This window comes from Sus scrofa, chromosome 14 (genome assembly GCF_054392235.1).
Source record: "Sus scrofa isolate SSC_HxYL_T2T_F1_AM1 chromosome 14, Sscrofa_HxYL_maternal_Yorkshire_Landrace_v2.0, whole genome shotgun sequence".
NCBI lineage: Eukaryota > Metazoa > Chordata > Mammalia > Artiodactyla > Suidae > Sus > Sus scrofa.
In genome coordinates this window covers 68360842-68375087 of record NC_139396.1, presented here as the reverse complement: position 1 = coordinate 68375087, position 14246 = coordinate 68360842, and the positions used below count along the sequence as shown (strand labels likewise).

At 37.2% G+C, this 14246-nt stretch overlaps 1 protein-coding gene across 7 annotated transcripts in view; it reads right to left on the bottom strand.

Moving 5' to 3' along the window:
- Nucleotides 1-14246, bottom strand: part of HORMAD2 (HORMA domain containing 2) — an 89785-nt gene that overhangs the window by 58853 nt on the left and 16686 nt on the right. For 5 of the 7 annotated variants that reach the window (XR_014825923.1, XM_084993705.1, XM_084993702.1 and 2 more), the window contains exons 5-10: nt 13810-13846; nt 10730-10750; nt 10001-10027; nt 3893-3960; nt 784-935; nt 380-630 (exon numbers count right to left, since the gene is read on the bottom strand). Coding sequence is in view for 6 of the 7 variants with exons in the window: in XM_084993705.1 (XP_084849831.1) it covers nt 380-630; nt 784-935; nt 3893-3960; nt 10001-10027; nt 10730-10750; nt 13810-13846 (556 nt within the window). In the remaining variant the exon portion in view is untranslated. The remainder of the gene's footprint in view (nt 1-379; nt 631-783; nt 936-3892; nt 3961-10000; nt 10028-10729; nt 10751-13809; nt 13847-14246) is intronic. The other 2 variants (XM_084993704.1, XM_084993707.1) reach the window with 1 other exon arrangement.

Genomic DNA, 14246 nt, shown 5'->3' with positions numbered 1-14246 from the left:
ACCCCCATAATGAAGAACTTATACTTCCAGTATGAATAAATACCTAGAATATTTTAAAATATGTTTAATGTGCTCTTTTAAATTAAAGAAAGAAATCCAGATTTCCTAAATTCATGGGTGCTTTTATAAAGGAAGTATATTAGAAAGTCTTTTTTTCTCCTAGCCATGGACAATTTCATCTAAGAAAGCATATTTCCTTCTTGAAGACAGTACTTTTCTAGAATAAAGACTCCTTGGGGTCTGCGGCTAATTTTGTTTCAGTTCTTATACCCAGCACACTCCACTGGACTCCCTTACTGTGATATGAGCTGTGTGGGAATTGAAAAATTTTAACTGGGTTTAACTGAAGCAATGGAGGGTCGCAACAGCTTTGCCTTACGTGATTATCGCATTCCTCTTCCTCCTCATCACAGTCTAGACCCTGATGGGCAATCTCAGTAGCGCTGCTCTCCTGAAAATTATTCTCCAAATCAGACACTCTGGTGGCCTCGGTTGTGACTTTTACTTTCATGCTATGAAAGCCAGTGGAGACCAATCCCACTTGCAGGTTTACGGGCTCTCCCTCGAACAGCAGGACGTGTGAGTTTACCCCTTCTTTAAAACCAGGGGGTTGGTAATCATGTGGGGTCACTGCAAAATGAAAAGAGCAGAAAACCAAGAAAACTGAGTCTGAGGGCACAAAGATTAATCTTTCTTTCTGTAACAACAGGCATCTCTTTCAAATGCTTGCCAAAATCTTACTTAAGCACTTAAGAAGGAATTTGACTAGAGGCTTCCACCTACCTGCATTATAGTAGTGGAGTTTCATGGTAAGTATAACATCATTAGGAAGGGGTCCAAGGTTCTGCATCAGTATATACAGTTTACGGATCAGTAGAACACTGGCTTTCTTAATATCTTCACTGTTTGTTCCACTTTCAAAGCTTGTACTACTGCTATAACCACATAGAAAAACAGCATACTTTTCAATCACATATAATATTGAAAATATATTTCAAAAAGAACAAAATGTTTTACTGTATGACCAAATAAATATAAACTCAGGACACTCGAGACTATTTTAGAATGTAAATTACAAGTTATTGTACTTTTTGCAATGTATATACAAAGGATTTCTTAAGTAGCAAGTTTCCTTAAGGCATTTTAAATGCAACCTGATTTTTTTTTAAATTTGATTTACAAATAACTGCATACTATAATGGTGAGAACAATGGACTTGACATTTAATATTGGCTATGCTGCTAACTAGCTGAATGACCCCAGTTAAGTCACTTAGACACACTAGGTCAGTTAGCTCCTTTGTGAGGTACACATTTCTGTACCTCTCCAAGTATAAATTAGTCCTCAACTCTGGGTGTTTGTACCATCCGGTTATCTCTCAGAGGCATCCCCTCCTCACTCTTATGTGGATTATGATGATGACTGACTATTCTTCCTGCTTTTCTTCTTGTCCACACTGCAAAACATTCTCTACATCATTGTCAAAATAATATTCCTAATAGGAAAATCTACTCATGCCACTCTCTTGCCTAAGTTTCTCCTATTATATCTTCCACCTTTCAGTCTTCCACCTTTCAATTTGAGAATGGTGTGAGTACAATGACACACCCTCACCTCTACCTTCATCCAGAACGACTACCCAGCTGTTTCTTACTTGCGTGCATTTGTATGTACTGTTTACTTAGCTTATATTGTGCTTTTCCCATTTCTCTTCCTGAACTTATTCTTTAATACCTAACTCACATGTCATTTCTTCAAGGACATCCTCCCTGATAATCCCTATGGCTCGCCCTGTTTATAACTTTGTATATTCCCTTTTAGACTATGAGTGGCTGTATTTTTCATCTCCACAGTACAAAATTTAGTGCCCAACTACAGTAAATATTCAATAAACATTTGTTGAATTAATCAATTAATGAACAAGTTGAACAAAATTATCTTCCAACGCTAGACATTTTTTATTTCTCTCCAAAAAAATTCCCCAGTTAGTCTCACATCTGGGTACTTTCCAAGACTGACTATCACTGCAATATATTTGTATAATGCCATTCACATAGTAAGCACTTAATACTGAAAAATAATCCTTAGTAACTGAGGTAGTGTGAAGTCATAAACAAACGTTATTAAATAAATACATTTGCTCTTTTTTCAGTTTGAATAATTTGAAGTTTTATTTACCATGATTTAACCAATTTGAAACAGGTAACCAAAGAGAAGGGCTAGAACCATGTAGCTCATGGGATCCTTCAGCATACATCATATTTATAAAATCAGGTAAAATCATTATCAAGACCCCTTTGCACTCTTTTAAAAGGAAAATTATCTTTTCTATGGAAGAAGTGATAAGGTAATTTTGTATGAATAATCTTTTGAACAAATTCCCACCTTTGGTTTCTAGGAAATTAGTCATATGCATTACCTTCTCTTCCCCTTAGTAACAGAAAGATTTGGCCATTTCTGTTTTACTATTCACCTCTAGACATACGTGCCTTTGTAAGAAAAGAGATTAATCTGGTTGTCGGTAGTACTTATATTTGAATTTTAGAGAGTAAAATGCAGCTGTTTTATGTGAGAGAATATGTATGAAAAGTGCTGAACAATCTGTAAAGTGTTATACAGATGGTTAGCTAATGATCGTTAGTATTTTAATTCTTATTCCTAGAACTTACTTCCTCTTCACATCCTAGAGTTGTCTGTAAATTTTACAAATGAGAGGATAATTAAGGGTGTGAATCTTGGAGAGAAATCATCAGACTTGTAGTAAATGATGACACTGAGCTAATGCCATGGAAGATTGCGAATTAAACCACATTTCTCTTCAGAGTTGTTCTTTTCAGAGAAACTCTTCCCCCTGATATGGAGCTCTCTACCACCCAGGGCTTTTCACCAGCACACACCCTCTCCATTTCTATTCCATCTCATCAGCATACTTAGCTCTATCTGAATCCAAAAGCTACTGGGAGAGGAATAAATGTTGCTCCTCAATAAAACATTTCTATCTGCACTAAGGACTTCTGAAGCAAATGAATTGTCTTTGCCATTTAACCCATTAGTATATCTAAAATTTGGAATTTAAGACTTGATAGGAAATGCAGTACTTTCCAGTACTTTCCTAATGCATGTAGGGATGCATAGGTAATTATATTTGGATGACATACTGGAGTGAGCAGATGAGAATATTCATGCCTATAGGTAAATAACTCAGGGGTTTCATCTACCCCAGTCCTGATCTGGCTATATTGAGAGTAGAAAGGATTGATATCTTGGCATAGCAATTGAGAAACTTTGGCCTCCTGGAGCTCTTCAATCAACACCAGGTAGACAGTCTCATTATTTAATATCTACTGTGATGCCACCCACCAACCACCATTGCCTCCAAGCCACCACCATAACAACCACCACTACACTAGGTACCATTTATTGTGTGTTTATTATGTGCCAGGCATAGGCAAATCTTTATATATGTACTATAATTTAATAATCACAGCAACCATATGAAGTAGATATTAATTCCACTGTGCAGATGAGAATACTAGCATTTAGAGAGCTTGACTATTCTGCCTAAAATTGTATGACCAGTAATAGAGCTAGGGTTCCAAGCTAGATCTTTCCGCCTTAGGAATTAGAACCCTTAGCCAATAAACTTTGCCTTTAGACCCTATTAACATCACCTACAAGAAGAGGGGAAGAAGCAAAGGAAGCCTCTTCTCCTACCAGCTTCATCCATGGATTTCAAAAATTTGAACAATTACTGCAGTCCCTTTTTATAATAGTAGTATTTTGTAGGATTGTTGGAGAAATTACAAAGGAAGTATAATGCCTATCTCTGGCCTCGAAGGGCTTATGTTTACCCAATCCCATGTATTTCTCATGTTCATTAAACAGATTCTACCTGTCAAAATCCATAGTGGCTCCTTCTTTTGTGTATTTGAATTTGAACTGGTATATCTCAGTCACTTTCTAAAAATATCAAAGAAAATAGAGAAGGAAATTACTTTTAAAAATCCAGAATCTTATCTGATAATAGGTAAGAGATACTTTCATTATCTGATAATAGGTAACACTTTCATTGTAAGCCTCTTTACTTCCTATACCTGTTTCTTTTAGAGCATTACATTATTCAGGAGTAATACTTCCAGATACAAAAACAATTATTCGCCTCCATTCTAAAAATGAGTTAGATGGCATATTCTATTGTTACCATTTTAAAGCTGGAGAACTAAAGCACAGAGTCAAGTATTTGACCCAGCTTAGGTACATAACAGTGGAACTAATTAAGAAACCATTCATTGATGAAACAGGTATTTATTGGCTGTCTACTTTGTGTCAGGTGCTGGAGTCACAGTGATTAACATAACAGAAAAGGTCCCTGGACTTTTCACTGGACAGGAAAGTTCTTCTGGACTACAGAGACTGGTGGAAGAAATGGTCAATAAATAAGTAAACAAAATAATTTCAGGTAGTAATAAGTGTTGTGAACAATATGAAGCAGATACTGTGAGAAAGGAGAGGTGCTGATTTAATTTGGAAGGGTCAAGGAAGGCCTTGCTAAAGAGGTGATGTTTGAGCTGAGCCTCAGTGACGAGAGGAGTCAGTATGTGCAGACCTTGGGAAAGGCAGGGCACACCAGGAAGAAGGAATAGCAATGCAAAGGCTCTGGAATAGGAAAGGAGGCCTATTCCAGGATCATAGAGGAGACCAAGTGGCTGACAATGAATGAGCACAGGGAGAGGGTAGGGGATGAGTGAGGTTGTAGAGGAAGTTGTGGGGCCTTGTTAACCATGGTAAGGAGTTTGGATTATATTCTAAGGAAATCAGAAGTCCACTGAAGGATTTTAAGCATGAGAGTGATTTGCATTTTTAAAGATCACCTTGGCTATTTTAAGACTACAGAGAAGTGGAAACCAAGAGAGCCTTTAAGAGACTCCACAGTAATTCAGGGAAGACTAGAATGGCAACAGGAAAATGAGAAAAAATTAAAAAGGAACCAGGATCTCTCTGGTATGGGTTTTTTGTGTTTTTTGTTTGTTTGTTTGTTTGTTTTATCCTGCACTAAAATGTAGATACCACTGCTATCTGCTAGCTATAAATAGGGACAAATATAAATAAATATAAATAAGCTAGATATAAAGGGACAAATTTCCTCAAGAGAAATATAGTCCATTTAAAATACTGCATGCCTGGTAGTTGAAGCTAACATTTGACCCAGATACATGTACAGTTGACCCTTGAACAACACAGGTTTGAACTATGCGGGCCCACTTACACATAGATTTTTTTCAACAGTAAATAACATAGTTGTACATGATTTGCAGCTGTTGAACCAAGGGTGCTGACACAGAGACACAGAGGAACTGTGTATATGGAGGATCCACTATAAATTATATACAGGTTTTCTGCTGCATGGGGGTCACCACCCTAACCCTTGTGTTTTTCAAGGATCAACAATGGTCTGTTCATAAGAGCTGGAAAAGTTACTAAAGACTGGCAAAGTTTAAGTCAAAAAATAAAAAATACCCTTCATTTATCTGTCAGCATTTGCTTCTTGACAATGTGGGCATGAGAATATTAGATTGGTTAGAAAGAATCAAAATGTTCTTGTTACTTTTGTTTATTCTAAGATTTGGGATCCCATTAATCACAGATGAGCAGGTACTGAGGAAACTGGCTCATGCTGCTTAAACTCGGAGAAGACTGACTGGTGTTAATTTTAAGAGAAGAATATTTTTTTCTAGCAAGAGAGTCTATTTGAGAAACCAAACCAAGTTCAGAAGTCTGCTTTGTGAGTTCAGTAGGAGAGGTATGTGAAACTAGAGGTACCTACAGGAACAGGTTCACTCCAGACAGGCTATATATACAACATCCTCTCTTCATTGATGCCAAGTGTAGTTGCCCCGTCAAGTAAACAATGCCTGTTCTTCCTGCCTGCCCATGTTTCTCGACTGACTCTAGCTTTTGATGCTCTGAGCTGTCTTTTATTTTTTTAATTGTATTATTAATGATTATAATTTTATTAACCCATTATTATTTGCTCCTTGACGCAGCTAATAAGTTATGTTTGTAATTGTTTTACAGAAGATGCTAATCCTTAATAACTGACTCTGATTGATCCAGGAAGGTATATTTATAGCAGGCACTTGTCCCTTCTTAACGCTTCATAAAACATTCTCCTGCTTTTCAGATTAATGTGTTGCCTAATAAAGATGAGCCTTTAACTTGCTCACCAATGGTTTCTATTATCCACATTGACCAAAGTGACAGCAACAGCTTTTCCTTCTCTCTCCACATTCCAATACACTGGCAAGGCTTTTCAGGTCTACCTCCAACACATATCCCAAGTCCATCTGATTCTTTTCACCTTCATTCTCTTTACCCTATCCAAGCCAACGCCATCTCTTTCCATCTGATCTGCTTTCTTCCAAACTATTCCTCCTATAATTTGTTTCCTGTTCTATGGCCAAAAAAAGTTTTGAAAATGCAAATCAGACCATATCATTCCTTTGCTAATGGTTTCTCACTGCCTTAGAATAAAATCCAAAATTTACCTTGGTCCACAGGCCTTACCAATCTGCGTGCTGCCTACCTCTCTGACCTTATCTCCTGCCTCTTTCCCTCCCACTCACTAAGCTCCAGGCTCAGGGAACCCTTTCTGTCCATGAACACACAAGATGCCTTCCTGCCTCAGGGACTTTACAGAACTGTACTCTGGAATATGTTGTCTCTCATGGATGATAATGATGATGATATTCTGGCCCTTCCCTAAGTGCTCTACATCTATTCACTCTGACAGAGCTACACCCTGAGTAGGTATTACATTATTATAGATGAAGCTAGTAAGCAGTAGAGCTGGGATTTGACTCTAGCACCTGCAATGTTAAATACTGTGTTGTTCTGCCAGTCACATGCTATTGCCTCTCACAGACCTGCATAGGGTGACTAGCCATTGGATCTCAGCTCAAACAGTGGCCCCTCAGGGGAACCTTCCAGGGACTGCCCTCCAATCTTTCTTCCTCCATTTCCCCTCAGCATTCTCCAGCATACCACCTTTTATTTTCTTCATAGATTTATGATCTATCTGAAACTTTTTCACTAATTTTTGTTTACTTGTTTATCCTCTCTCATAAGAATATAAGCCTCCAGACAGCAGGGACTTCATCTCTCCCATTACCTCCCGTATTTCAGGCACATAAAGGGAGCCCAGTTAACATTTGCCAAATGAATAAATACTAAGCCAGGACAGAGTTCACATTCAATTAGGATTTCATCCTACAGGATTTTTTTTAAAGTCTCTAAAAGTGTACTGTGGCTAGAGGCAGGGATCATCTATAGTTCAGTTTCTGAAGCAGTCTATTACAAGGAAAAAAAGAGTGAAACAGTAAGATCTGTGTCCTCAAAATATTTAAATATAGTAATACTTTATGGGTCTATCATGTTTTAAGCTATGTAAACACTTCCTTAATGTATTTACATTTTGGCTTACACATCTTATTAATACCCTCTACGCATTCTGTAGTGTGTGTCTGTAGAAAAGCCACACTATCCTTCACTACCTTAGTTACTTTTGAGGGAGAAGCCAGAACAAAACTTCATATGCCGAAGCACTGCAACTTTGTGCAATGCCCAAAACTCCGTTGGCCTCTGGATTGGGTAAGCACACTTTAAGACAGAGGTTATCAACTGGTGTACCATGACAGACTCTTCACAAGATTGCTGCAGAAGTTCCCGTCATGGCACAGCAGAAACGAATACGACTAGGAACCATGAGGTTGCGGGTTCAATCCCTGGCCTTGCTCATTGGGTTAAAGATCCAGCATTGTCACGAGCTGTGGCGTAGGTTGCAGACATGGCTCAGATCCTGAGTTGCTATGGCTGTGGTGTAGGTCGGCAGCAATTTGACTCCTCACCTGGGAACCTCCACATGCTGTTAGTGCAGCACTAAAAAGCAAAAAAAAAAAAAAAGAAAGAAAAAAGAGTGCTGCAAATTTTAATCCATGGATAAAATGTATTTTTGCTTTGGGTATATATTACTATTGCCATTGTTTGTGCAGTTTTGCTTAGGGGAGGGTATACTTCTACCAATATGAGTCAAGAAATGTGACACCATATCAGATAAATGCCAAAGAAAGACTGTTTATGTGAGCATGTTGTTTTGTGAGTATATAAAATAGTGAGATCAAAGAGAAGAATGAGATCAAAGAGGTAAATAGTTCTATCAGTGACTTAATGCTAAAGAGCCAAGTAGAGGAGTTCCCATTGTGACTCAGTGGTTAATGAATACAATTAGTATCCATGAGGACCCAGGTTCAATCCCTGGCCTCGCTTAGGAGGTTAAGGATCTGACATTGCCATGAGCTGTAGTGTAGGTCTCAGATGCAGCTCAGATCCCGCATTCTTGTGGCTGTGGTGTAGGTTGGCAGTTCTGATTCCACCCTAGGCTGGGAACCTCTATGAGCCATGGGCGCAGCCCTAAAAAAGGAAGAAGAAAAAAAAAAGCCACATAGAACTGTGTAACCCCGTGGATACTTTGAGGTTCTATGAACGTTGCTATGCCATAGTTATTCTATAATTATTGCTGACATGTTTAGTGTCCTTCTGAGTCTTTTAATATCATCAAACATGCCCCCAAATTTTCTAGTAATCAAAAGTGTGCCATGAACACAGAGGTTAGAGATTACTGCTATAGGAAACAATCTGTAAAAATTGAAAATATTTTTTTCTGGATCATAAATGATAGCTCAGAACTTATGTAATAAACTTTTGTTTTCTAACTTTATTATTATATACATTGCCTGTATCAAAGCTCATTTAACAGTTTTCTTCCCACTCTGTAGTATTTTTCTGTAGATAAACCCAATTTCCTCAGCATTTCACTACCTCAAAGCTGCTAGTTTAGGAGTTTTGCATGCCTTAAAAAACAATAATTTATTGCACTAAGGAAATGACCAATTTATTAAGTTATCAGAAGTCCTTATGTTGGGAAATTTCCCCTCAAACCTATCAGAGAAAATTGAAACTAAACTAGAGACAAAGTTAAAAAGAAATAGCTTGGGCACTGAGGAATTGTTACCCACCTTCATGCACCAGTTTTCTGCCTTGCTCAAATAGCTGTTTATAATCTTGCCAAGAAGGGATATTGAGGGCTGAAAAATGCTCAACTTAGTTTTGAAGGTCACCAGTTAGGCTAAACCCATAGGCTTATGGAAGGAAAACTGAAAGCAAGGAAAAAGGAAAGAGAAGAGGAAAGGGAAGAAGAAAGAAAGCTGGGAAGAAAATAGAGGACAGAAAGAGAAGAAAGAACAAAGGGCCTCTCCCTCCATTTCTGTGCCACTACCACAGAGTAGCACAAGTAACTATTACATGCCCAGGACTATGACTTTCACTCTGGGAGACAGAAAAGAAGACTCCTGTCCTTAAGAATCTGATCAGGGTGATAAAGTAATCTCTATGAATCAATTGAGAGTGTCAAATTTTGAGGTCCTGCTGGAAAAGGAATTTAGAGAAGGAAGAAATTAGTGTGAACAAAACAGCCAAAGAGGCTTTCATGAAAGTTTTGGACATATGTTGACCTTGAAGATGAGTAAGATTCAATAAACAGAGGGAAGAAATTTAGAGAGAGAAGAGGTAAACCTTGAAAATCTATGAAAATGTGCTAAGGGGAAGAATTTAGCCATTTAAAAAAATGTTTAGCATTATGCCAAAAAGGCCACAAACAGAAAGGATTCAGCATCAGTATTAAAAACAAAATGTGGTTTTCATACAAGCAAGATTCTTCTTAACAAGTTAGGGAGTAGGCTTGGATGTACTCATTGCTTTTTTCCTAAAACCCATAGGTATTTTTAAAAAATCACAATAAAGAATTGGTGACATTTATAACAAAACTCACTGAAAGAGCTCACTATGAGTTACTTTGTTCGTACGATAGTCTAATGACATAATCTATAGCCTCAATTTAGGTAAACATATTTAAACAAATACTGTCCATATATATACGTGCTCTTACCTCAGGTTCCTTGGGATTTGTGTAAAGCTATTTAAGGAAAAATAAACAGCATTTAATTTCTGAAACTTGATTAGTCCTCACAGAATACATTTTCTATGTAAAGAGTTAAATTTGTGCTGTACTACTTGAGTAATGAGATATATCTCTTGAGATATATATTTTGAGCTAGTGATAGAATAAGCTCTTATTTTTTGAACAGAGAGTCTTTAGAGTATTCAGTGAACACTCACTATAAGGAAATTGATAACCTGTTATTTGTGATCACTGTGATTGAGCTAAAATAAATTCTAATTAATTTATGACAGTTTTAAATTTTTTAAATGTCACATATCTAAGACTCTCAGTGGTATCTTCTCATTTTCTTTCTATTCTGAACTACATATACCATGTTATACCCAGAAGTATACAGAGCTTAGAAAGAAGCCTGCAAAACCTCCAAAACAAATAACTTTGAGCGTATAAAGTAACTCAGAAAATGAAATCCTGATAGCCAATAGATGAAACAGGTAGTATGTCCTATATATTTCCTCATGTATTGTAATATGTTGAAGAAATATATAGATTGTGATCTTTTATTAAAACTTCTGATAGATTCTATTTTTTTAAATTCCAAGATGTCAAAGGACAGAAAATGAAATTCAGGGAGGATGGGAGAGAGTACTGTTTTAATATTTCACTTGCCAAAAAATGAAGCAGAGACAGAGGCTTGGTCTTTAAATGTGTACTTACTGTAAGTACTGCCATGTGTAGCTTCAAAAGAAAAGAAAACTATTGTTATTATATACTTGTACCTATATTATTGTTTTCAATAAAATCTAATTAAAATAGAACTTCAGAGAGGGTCCAAGGACTTGGGTAGAAAAATAATATTCAGAAGACTAGAGGAATGGATACTAATTATTCATTCATTCAAGCAAGTGACTATTACATACCCAGGGTTCCGTTGGGAAGAAGGATGCAAAAAAAAAAAAAAAAAAAAAAAAGATAATTACCCTTACTCTCTATAAGTTACATTCTGGTTTGGGAGGCAAACGATATACCAAATAATTCATTATTACTAAAAATTAAATATGCCATAAGCATCTTTAGGACATTTTGCCTTTTGAAAGTAATCTACTATAGTCAAAAGTTTGGCGTCTGATGTAAGTCTACAAACCCCTTGCCCACCCTTCATATACATTATTATAAACAGATCCTGTTTGAAAGAATAGACTATATAGATACAGATTCAAAGATATAATCAAGCCTATCACAAATTTTTTAAAACTAGGATACAAATTAGAAAATTTCAGGACCATAATTTCCTATCAAATTATTCACCTATTTCACCCAACAGACTAAAACTTTAGTGACACTGTGTGGCCATTTTGGTCACTGCATCCAACTGATTTTAAGACTGCACAGTGAGGAGTTCCCATTGTGGCGCAGTGGTTAAGGAATCTGACTAGGAACCATGAGGTTGCGGGTTCGGTCCCTGCCCTTGCTCAGTGGGTTAACGATCCGGCGTTGCCGTGAGCTGTGGTGTAGGTTGCAGACGCGGCTCGGATCCCGCGTTGCTGTGGCTCTGGCGTAGGCCAGAGACTACAGCTCAGATTAGACCCCTAGCCTGGGAACCTCCATATGCCGCCAGAGTGGCCCAAAGAAATAGCAAAAAAAAAAAAAAAAAGAAAAAAGAAATGGCCCCTGTTCTCAGGGAACATGCAGGCCAGCAGGCGAAAACAAAAAAAGCACACATTTAGGTACATCATTACAATTCTGTTAATTGCTACAAAGCAGCAGTACCTGATGCTTGAGAACATTAAACAAGGACAGTCTAGGCTGGGAGAGGGGTGGGAGGGAGCGAAGGAAGGCCTCCCCGAGGAAGTAAATATTTCGGCTGGGACCTGATGGATAAATTGGAATTAGCCAGATAAAGGCTGTGGTGTAGGGAAGGAAATTTTGCAGGCAAGAGGAACAATATGTACAAAGGTAAAATGCACTTGGCATGTTCTAGAATCTTATGTAGCTTGAGGGATGGTGAGAGGAATCCAGTCTCAGCATCACTTGGAATTTGTCTGAAATGTAAATTCTCACACTAGAAATTTTGGGGTGGAGCCTGTAAAGGTGTGTTTTAACAAGTCCTCCATGTGATTCTGATGTAAGCTAATGTTTGAAAACTGCTTTAGATTACTAACTCGTTTAATTCTCAAACAATCCTAAGAGGTGGGTTCTATTATTATCCTCAATTTATTGCAAAGAAACTAAGTTATCCAGAGGTAGGTTACATGCCCAAGTTCGCAGAGGTATTTAGTGGCAGAGATAGGACTCACTTCAGACTGACTTTTTCAAAACCTGAGCTCTTACCTGTGCTGTACTGCCCCTTGATGATAGATATTCAAGAAATGTTGTTAAATGAATGGACAAAAGAGAATGAATGAGTGCCGTTCACTGTACTGGTGATGACCTTCTCCCACTCTCAACCTGTCTAATAAGGACCTTCCAAGCTCAGAAGTCATTTTCTCCCAAAGATTTCCCTATGCCCCTCACTGGTTAAACCTCTCTTTTTCCATACTTTCACTGCACATGATCAGTATCTTGCTTTTGGCATGTATCACTTTCTAATGAATATTATGGTTATTTACACTTGTGACAAAGGTGATCTTTTTATACGAAAATATCAAATTGATATAAAAAATCAAAATTTAACAATCCAACATGGTACAGATACTGACTGTGCAAAGACGCCAACTTAGCCCTGGAGCTGGGTTCCTGGAAGATCCCCCCCTGGGTCAGATGTCAACCCTTTTGTTGATATATTGTGGAACAGTCTGGGGATATCCCAGAGAAGACACTGGTGGGGTGAAGGCAAGGAATGGTGGAAGTCATCTGAGGTCTCAAAGAAGCAACTATTTACCAGCCAGTACAGAATACTTCAACATTTTAAGAGCAGGTATAGCTATGCCAGTATGCAATAGTTGATCATCAGCCATGCATATGAATGCCATTTATCTTCTGCCATGGTCTATAAGCTATTTGTGCGCACAATTCCATGTCTGTTTTCTTTTTGTACCCCTCAGTCCTCCAGGTCAGTGTTGAATAAATCATAACTGTTCAGTGAAAAAGGAAATGTATCAGTGCAACTAAATAATCCAATGTAAGGCTACTCACCTTAAGATTTCTTAAAACAATAGGAACTGAGAAGGAGTAAAAAGAAGACAGATGGGGAAAGGGGGAGGAAGCACTGGTGGAAAGTTCATTTATATGTTGTCTCTTCAACTAGGACTAATTTTTATACCTTTTCGTAGCTGTCTTGGGCAGCGAGAAGAATCTAATGCACTTAAAATTCAAGCTGAATTTTTTAAAAAATCAAGCTACAACACTAGCTAGTTTGAGGGAAACAGTTATGTATACATGTGCCAAACACAGCTAACAAAATAACTAACAGAATAAAAATCGATTATTCAAGTCCATTTTTTCCTTTTATATCTGCAAATTGAATCGCCACTATTTTGAACATCTTCAATGTGCTAAATGCCAGATTCTTGTCTCCCCTGTCCCACATCCTGTGGATCTCTTCCAGTGACTTCAGAGGAAATTTTGTGGTCAAAAAGATATGAGTATGTAGAAGAGAAAAAATGAGGGTTTCATTCTAATTGATGTAAACGAGACATCGACAGGACAACAAAGACATAAAATAAGAAAATGGTTCACGAGTGCAAATATAGGCAACTGCACACTGTTAAAAAACACAACAACAAAATAAAGGCTAAACTTTTAAAGGGACAAAGGATGAGTCTTTGATTCTAGCGTAAATTTTAAAACATTCTTACGTATCTCTTTTCCAAAGCATCAAAGCAACCTTGAATCCTGTCAAGAAATAAATGTTTGATGTCAATTTGGACCAGATCAAAGCCAAAAGAGAATCCCAAGTACAGAATTGATTTACATTTTTTGCTTTGAAATACATTAAATTGATAATCATTTCACCTCTCCCATTTAATCATTCTTTAGAAACTCCAAGTATCTTTTAATATGTTGATAGTACTTTATAAATAATAGGTAAGCAATTTTGAGCTAGGGAACTATATCTTATTTTTCCTTTTGCTCTCATAATATTTAGGACACTAACATGCACATAATGAGCACTCAAATTTTGATTGATATTTTTCTTTCTTATGTAAAGTCCATTTTCTTCAAAAACAAAACTAAATCAGTATCTTAAAATAATATTGAAAATTGTTACACATTTCTAGGAAATTGTTAAAAA